Source organism: Lipophrys pholis (genome assembly GCF_963383615.2).
Source record: "Lipophrys pholis genome assembly, chromosome: 5".
Taxonomy (NCBI): Eukaryota; Metazoa; Chordata; class Actinopteri; order Blenniiformes; family Blenniidae; genus Lipophrys; species Lipophrys pholis.
In genome coordinates, this window is record NC_137628.1 from 29,057,370 (window position 1) to 29,066,103 (window position 8,734).

Consider the following 8,734-nt stretch of genomic DNA (forward strand, 5'->3'; position numbering starts at 1 on the left):
GGACTGATCCTTCAACTCCCACATTACACTGGTCAGCAGGGCGGTTTTCTTTCACTCTTCATGTTTCTAAAAGCAGGACCACGTTGACTCAGAGTGACATTGAGAAATGAATCCATCAGTTGTTCCTTCCAGACAGACCATTCTACCTCTATTATCAGGGTGTCCCAATAAGTGTTTATAAAGTCTTGATTGATGCAAAATGCTGCAGTGAGAGTCCTGACAAGAACCAGCATCAGAGATCCCGTCAATACGAGCTTCTCTTCAATGGCTCCCTGTTAAATCTAGACTAGAATTTAAAATCCTCCTCTTAATCAATAACGCTCTTAAAAACCAGGCTCTATCGTCTCTTAAAGAACTGATAGTTACACATCTCCCTAGAGGAACTCTTGGTTATGAGAGGTTCCTAGGTTTTCGACGGAACACTTGGTTCTCAGTGCTGCCCCCTGGAGGTTGCTAGGTTCTCTACCAGTAGCATGGAGGCGGAGCTTCCAGCTCTCAGGCTCCTCCCATGAGGAAGCAGCTCCCAGGTTCAGTAGGGAGGCCGACTCAGCCTCTACTGTGAAGGTTTTTATTTAATGAAGCTACAGTGAAGCTGCTTCAGGACCCTGGACCATTTTCTAGTCCAGCTGCTGGAGGTTTACGGGGGAAATATCAGTTTTGGTTTTTTTTTTTAAACCTGGGTACGTGTAAACATGGCCAAAGTCTCACACTGTCTCTCATTTCAGGTTCTTTGACTTCCCCTCCTTGTGTCTGATTGCTGCTCCCTGGCCTGATGTGTTTCACCTGTGCCTGAGTGTGTGATCGTCTTCACCTGGTGCCAGCAGTTTATAACGGACTCGAGTTCTGTGTCTTGTTGCTGTTTGTCTGTGTTCTTAACATGTTTCCCCATGTTCTCTAGTTTGAGTTGCTATGTTCCCTTGGTTCATTCATTTCTCTCTCTATGTTCCCTGTTTTGTTTTCTAATGAAGGAACACTTTTTGCGATTTGTGAAATGCAGCTTGCATTTAGCAAAAGCAGTTTGAATTTTGCAACCTCCATTGCACCTCAGTAGTACTTGTCTCTCTCACATTGCGACTAAAAATTCCTGATCCGAGCCTCAATCCAGCTGCCGGAACTGGATTTGTGGCAATTCGCTCATTTTTCTGTTTGCCTCTGTCCTCCTACCAGAACAGCAAAAAACCCATAACTCTGGTTTTGCAGGGTCCTTCCAGTCTCCCATGCTTGCTCATGTGGAATTGTTGGTTTTTTTTCTAGAAAATGCCTTGAGATGACTGGAGAGTACTTTTTTTTTTAATCCCAGAGGGAAATTCTTTAATATTTAATCAAGAGTGTGAAAAAAAACAACTTTTCAAATTGCATGCTCTGATTTACTTACTATTTCCTAAATGCCATTTTGTTGCATTGGAAAAGAAAATTGTGGAAAAAAACATACACACTTCTTCAAGAAAAATAGTGCTACGATTATAGGTTTACTTCTAAGATCTTATTTTCAATATATTAACAAAACAGAGTGTGAAGTCATGGTGGAAGAGATCACTGTGACCTTGGACTGACAGGACACCAGTAACAGAAGCTCAGAGCTAAAGACCACACAACCAACACACCACGTCTCACCTGAGGATGGAAAATCCTCCTCCTCTTCTCTAAAGCTCTGAAGCAGCTGCTCCATCACTTCTTCAAAATGTTTGGCAAGGATCTTTTTTTTTCATTTCAAATTAAAAGTCCTCATTTCAAACTAAAATACCTTCAATGTTCTGCTGAGGGCTTTTCTTAGTTTGTTTTTATAAAAATAAATCCTAAATCTTTCTTATTTGACAGCAGCGCATGCTTCTCAGTGCTGCCCCCTGCAGGTTCCGACAGTTTCTTCGAGTCATTGGACTCTTCCGAACTCTCAGTTTGGGTTGAGGACTCCCAACTCAGTCTCGACTGTGAAGATCAGACATCAAACTTTTCTCTTTGACGCAGCTTCTAGTTCAGTATGGAACGTTTTCTCAGTGCTGCTGCTGTTGGTTCTCTCTCTCTCTCTCTCTCTCTCTCTCTCTCTCTCTCTCTCACGACCACAATGCACTTTATATGAGGACTCAAGATAAGTATTTATGATGTGGTTTGTGTTTCTGTTTAAATGAACTAGTCAGTGTGGGCTGTTTTTATTTGCCTCTAGGGGATAAAGTATCTCTCTCTCTCTCTCTCTCTCAGGTGGAATATTTTAGATTCTTGTGTTCATTTTGTTGAAATACTTGTATTATTATTACTATTATTATCATTATCATTACTATATGTTGTTGTTGAATTCCTCTGCAGCAGGTGTAGATTTTATTGTGAAGGCGGGGCTCGGAGACTTCCGGTGCTGATGCGGTAGCCGCGTGCGCTTTGACGCATCTCGGACAGTCCGTCAGTCGGCATGACAACGCGCTCTCGAGGGCAACCGGGGAACGGCTGACGGGCGCGAGGATGGCAGCAGAAGATGCCCAGTAACGGGAACAGCGGCGGGAGCTGTGCGAACGGCAGCACCGGGACCTTCCCCGGGACCGGCCTCGGGACCGGCGGCGGCTCGGTCCATGCCCCGGCCATGGAGAGAGCGCGGCCGGCCACGGTGACGGTGTCCGCGGTGAGCCTGGCGCTCAGCGTGCTGTCGCTGCTGCTGCTGGTCACCGCCATCTCCACAGACCACTGGTACGAGACCGACACCCGCCGCCACAAGGACAACTGCGACCGCCACGGGTCCGACTCCAATGACCAGAAGAACCGGGAGATGCCCATCTACCACCTGCCGCTGGTGGACACCGGCAGCGGCGGAGCGCGGCAGCGGGACGTGGCGCTGATGAAGCCCGTGCATGTGGGCAGCAGGGAGGAAGAGCTGCTGGAGAACTGGCGGGCCATCCTGGGGATGGGCATCCTGGAGACCGAGTGCGGCCGGCCGCTCTTCTCCACGCACTCCGGCCTCTGGAGGAAGTGCTTCTTCCAGGGCCTCGACCCGGACATCGACAAGCTGATCGACCGGGGTCAGTCACTGCGACACACACACACACTGAGAGACTCACAGACACTGAGAAACACTGATACACACACACACACACACTGGGAGACACACACACTGGGAGACCCACACACACAAACACTGGGAGACACACACACTGGGAGACACACAAACACTGATACAGACACACACACACACAACGAGAAACACTGATACACACACACACACAAACACTGATACAGACACACACACACACAACGAGAAACACTGATACACACACACACACAAACACTGAGAAACACTATACACACACACACACACACAAACACTGAGAAACACTGATACACACAACACTGGGAGAGACAGTAAAATTGAGACACACTAAACACATACACACACATACTAAGATGTACATACACACACTAAGATTGAGACACACTAAACACACACACTCATTAAGATGCACAGACACACTAAACACACACATACTAAGATGTACATAGACACTAAGATTGAGCCACACTAAACACACACTCACACCTGTTGGAGACGATGACATCATGGAGGTGGTGCTGGATGAGCCATGTGACCACCATCAGCGGGTCTGTGGTTGCAGCACTGAAGGATTGTGGGATTTGGTGTCAGTCATGAATCGCTGACTTCAACTCTTCATCCAACGCTGCTTCCAGAAAAGTTGGGACACTGGGAGAGAGGCTCCGCAGTCTGAGCAGCACCGCCTGCTTTTCTGGGTCTGTTCACCACTTCAGCCTGGAATGTGCTCACTGACGGTGGTTTTCAGGAGAGTTTCTATGTCCATGCAGTGACTCCACTTTCAACGATTTAACCATCGTCACATTCATTTGTGTTTCTTACGGCTTCTCTGGAGTTCAGTGTTTCACGTCCTGTTGTCCTGCAGACGCTGTTGGTGTGACTGGATGGAAACAATCGTTCTCTCATTTTGCTCTCTGTACGGTGGCAGGCTGGTTTCACTCTGGTTTAACCCTGGATTCACTCTAATTTCACTCTGGTGTCAGACTGGTTTAGGACTGGTCTCTGGCTGGTTTAGGTCTCAGACTGGTTTAGGGCTGGTCTCAGGCCCTGGTTTTGCTTCACTCTGGCTTCTGCAGGACAAGTCCTGGCGCTGAGCGTAGCGCCGAGTCCCGGCGTCGGCAGGTTTTTCTCTGCAGTGTCTGGCAGGTTGCCGACCGGAGAGCTGGAGGTCAGAGCGGCGGCGATCGGAGGAGAGCCGGACGCCGACAACACTCAGACCACACATCAGATTACAGCAGTCCAAATCACATCAGCCTACATTATAGTACATATAATTACACTGCATCAGGCCGGAGCCCGAGCTCCAATCACATCAGAGGAATCGATCCTGAGGGACGACCAGCAGGAGACAGGCGGAGGACGCCACTTCCTGATGGTACAAACCCACTTCGACAGATCTTTGTCCTCGTCTGCCTCACGTCTCAGACGTGTTTACTGCTTTTATTAGAGTGTTGACTCAGACAGCCGCTGCAGCATACACACACACACACACACACACACACGCAACACCAGCAGGATGAACATTCACAGGACTACATTTCCCAGGGTGCACCTGCACGTCTTTTACTGAGCCTCACCTGAGAGGACATGTTCACCCACACTGGCTGATTCTCCTGGAGACGAACAAGGTCCATCAGTGACCTCTGAACCCCAGTGTGTGTGTGTGTGTGTGTGTGTGTGTGTGTGTGTGTGTGTGTGTGTGTGTGTGTGTGTGTGTGTGTGTGTGTGTGTGTGTGATGAACGATGTCTCACTTGCAGGTATTGCCGATCGCTGCACCGCTGTTAAGTATCACTTCTCTCAGCCAATCAGACTGAGGAACATCCCTCTGAACCTGACCAGAACCATCCAGCAGGACGAGTGGCACCTGCTGCGTGAGTACACACACACACACACACACACACACACACACACACACACACACACACACACACACACACACACACACACACTAGGATGTAGTGCTGTACAACAACATACAGCGTTGCCACGGTAACTGACTCTCCACTGTACTTTTATATTAAACTGCCATGGCACGTTGCCATGGTGACAGGTGACAAAGCAGCAAGTGGCCATTAAAGGAAACGACACAAAAGGTCGAACCAGCAGAGGAAATGCAGTCCGGCGTTCCGGAGCTGAGGGTCAGTGATGTCAGAGGGTCCGTGTGACCACGAGGCGTTCAAGGCCGCTGGTCACCTTGACACTGGCAAACACCTCAGCTACTCCAGTCCAGGGTCTGTGGGATTCCAACACAAGCTCATCTTGTATTGATTAGCTGATCTCCTGAAACTTTTTTAATAAGAAATGTATGAACTCGGTGCTCATCGCCATCCTGCTGCAGTCGGACCAGCTGGATGGAAGCGAGCGTCGGTGTTTCTCACCAGCAGCTGCTTAAAGAACTGCTGCCCATGTCGAAAGAATTTAAAAGAAAAGTGTTTTTTTTTAGGGAAAAGAAAAGTTCAATTCTGCCTTCAAGAGGAAGAGAAAGGGCTGCTGGAGAGAAGACGTGATGACCAGTCGGAATTATTGATCTCTGTTTGTTAAAATGATTATAAACGTGTTTCCTTTGTTTTATTTGAGGTCTGACAAGTGTGTGTGTGTGTGTGTGTGTGTGTGTGTGTGTGTGTGTGTGTGTGTGTGTGTGTGTGTGTGTGTGTGTGTGTGTGTGTGTGTGTGTGTGTGTGTGTGTGTGTGTGTGTGTGTGTGTGTGTGTGTGTGTGCAGACCTGCGGAGGATCACGGCAGGGTTCCTGGGCATGGCTGCAGCCGTCCTGCTGTGTGGCAGCATCGTAGCTTCTGTGGGTTTTTTCTGGGAGGAGAGTCTGACTCAGCATGTGTCCGGCCTCCTCTTCCTCATGGCAGGTGGGTGTCCCTCCTCCTCTTCCATTAGGTCGCTGTCGCCCTCTGCTGGCGGCTCTCAGAACTACACATCAAGTCAAACCAACCAAACAGCTGCTCTATGATTTGTTCTGTGACCTTTGACCTTGTGTCATCTTTTGTGCAGTCTGACCTCAGGTGTCCTCTTAGATCCCTCAACTAATCCCTGATCTGGTCTCTGGCCTGGTCTCTCTGGTCTCTCCTCAGGGATCTTCTGCACCATCTCCCTCTGCACGTATGCAGCCAGCGTGACCTACGACCTCTCCAGGAACCCGCCCTTCATCTACGGTCTGCCGGCGGACGTGGATCACGGCTACGGTTGGTCCATCTGCTGCGCCTGGGTCAGCCTGGGTCTCGCCGTGGCCGCCGGCTGCATCGGGACGACGTTCCCTTTCCTGAGTCGGGCCGGGCGGCTGCGGTCCAAGACGGCCCGCGAGTCCTCGGTCTGATCCAGCGGAGGGGGGGAGGGGTGCGGTACTCATCCTGTGGACGGAGGGCCTGGTCTGGATCCGGGCGGGGTGCGGGCGGGTCTGGACGCCCTCTGCAGGATGCTGGAGGACTGGCGCCTCCTGCTGCTGGTTGTCGTGGAAACACAAAAGAGAACAAGCCCAGATCAGAACCAGTCCATGTCTCTCAGCGACGGATCCGGGCTCTACGGTCCCGGCAGTGACATCACTGTGATGTCACCGTTTCGTCACCGTGATGTCACACCTCCATTATCCAGTGTAATCAGTACTACTCTGCTCATCAGCTCTGCCTCCTCCGAGTCACCTGCCACAGCGGCTTCACCTGATTTGTGGAAATATGAACCTGCATCTTCCAGAACCACCTGGACCCATCAGACACCAGAACATTAACACCACAATCAGAACCCAAACACTGACAGGCCTGCAGGTCCAGGTCCCTATCAGACCTAAAACAGGCCCAGGTCTCCTGCAGGTCCTCACGAGATCCAGGTCCTCCGACGGTCCCGAGGAAGCCTTTTGCAGGTCCGGGTGGTCCTCAGGAGCTCCTCAGCAGATCAGGGTCCTCAGACTTTTCAGGTCCAGAGCAGGTCCAAGTCCCTAGGAGGTTCTCAGGGGGTTCCAGGACTCCACTTACGTATACAGCGCCTTACAGCTGCGTGAGCAGCCCCAAAGCGCTTCACATGGTTCATCACATTCACCCATTGACACAAACATTCACACACCAATGGAGGCTGCAGCCATGCAAGGCGCCATCACTCCACTGGGAGCAGTTTGGGGTTCAGTGTCTTGCCCAAGGACACTTTGACATGTACACAGGTGGAGAGGAGAATCTAACCTGCAACCTTCTGATTGAGAGACGACGCTCTACCAACCGAGCTGTGCCGCCCCTGGAGTGGAGACCTGGATCTGGTTTTCACTTGTTTGGATCCATCTCCAGTACCAGAACCTTAAAGGTGAAAATGTTTAGTCCAGTTAGAAGCCAGACACACACACACACACACACACACACACACACACACACACACACACACACACACACACACACAGCTGATCCATATCTGCAGGTCTGGGTCATTCTGCTGATAACAGTTGAAGTGGAGCACCTGGTCTTTGTAACGGACCAGAACTCATGGAACGCACAGCTCAACATCTGGTCCACAACACCTGGTCCACAACATTTAGTCCATGTGATTTAAGAACCAGAAGAGTGTCCTTACTCCGATGCCAGCTCACATCCTACACTTCCTGCGACACCAGAACAGATGTTGGACAAGTGTTCCAGGAGTTCCAGATGTTCCAGAGAAGTGACGTGTTCGGCTGCTCGGTTTTTTGTTCTCAAACTGAACTGTTGAACCTTTTGAAAGTCTCATATCTGCTCTTGTATTAGAACATTTACCCCCCCCCCCCCATATGGCAGCACATTTCTCCACCCAGCCTCCCAGCTCAGCTCCTCCCCTTGACCTCTATGACCCCATTACCCATCGTATTCCCGTGACCCCACCTAATGGACTCCACAGAGATCTGGTATCTCTGGTCATTCTGATATCCCATCAAATCTTTGGATACACCAAATACCCCAGGGTGATTACTTAAACCCCGTGTTTCTTCTCATAACCTCAACATTTTTATTGCCCTCTGATGTCACGATACTGCCCAAATTCTCTCTTTTGCCCCTTTTCCCTTCCCTTGGCCCTTCTGCCCCATCCGTCTCTCTCCTGCCCCCTGCTGGGCACCGACAGTATTGTTCCCTGACGTCAGGCTGTAAATAAATATCCTGATCTCAGACTGCCTGTGTGCCGTGGCTCTGCTGTGTTTATAGTGCTTAGAATATAATATACGATTCAAAGAATAACCCTGATCACACTCAATATGTGTTATTACTGTTTTTAGTCATTAAGTTTTAGTTAAAGCCATTTTTACTTCTCATGTTCATTCTATTTTTTTTATCAGGATATATAGATTTTTTTTTCATCATAATTAGACTCAATAACTCTTATTTTCCTCATAACAAAATGATCAACAAATGCAACACATAAAATGTATGTGTTTTTAACAAGGCAAAGCAAAAACATGAACAGGTAATTTAAACTGAGAATTAGTGTCCATTAGTTCCATTCACTCCCTGTGGATATGAGTTATTAATATTCACTGTGGTGAACGGATAACTGCTTGACTACAGTGTGAAGTAGACTGGCAGCTTCACAAAGAAAACCACCCCTGAAAATACTAACGGGCTTATAGATATACAGCAGGACAAACAGAAAGAGAGAGAGAGACCACCACATTTACACCGCGGGGCAATTCAGGGTCACCAATTAACCTCACATGCATGTTTTTAGACTGTTGGAGGAAGCCAGGGAACCGT

The 8,734-nt window shown here is 49.2% G+C and overlaps 1 protein-coding gene across 1 annotated transcript; it reads left to right on the plus strand.

Annotated features, from left to right (window-relative positions):
• Window positions 1-2,464: 2,464 nt before the first annotated feature.
• Window positions 2,465-8,155, plus strand: tmem178a (transmembrane protein 178a; the record flags this gene model as incomplete). The annotated part of the gene is made up of 4 exons (XM_080462698.1): window positions 2,465-3,002; window positions 4,787-4,900; window positions 5,750-5,887; window positions 6,110-8,155. The coding sequence occupies 4 exons, from the start codon at window positions 2,465-2,467 to the stop codon at window positions 6,349-6,351; spliced, it is 1,032 nt and encodes a 343-aa protein (XP_080318824.1). The 3' UTR covers window positions 6,352-8,155.
• Between the last annotated feature and the right edge of the window lie 579 nt (window positions 8,156-8,734).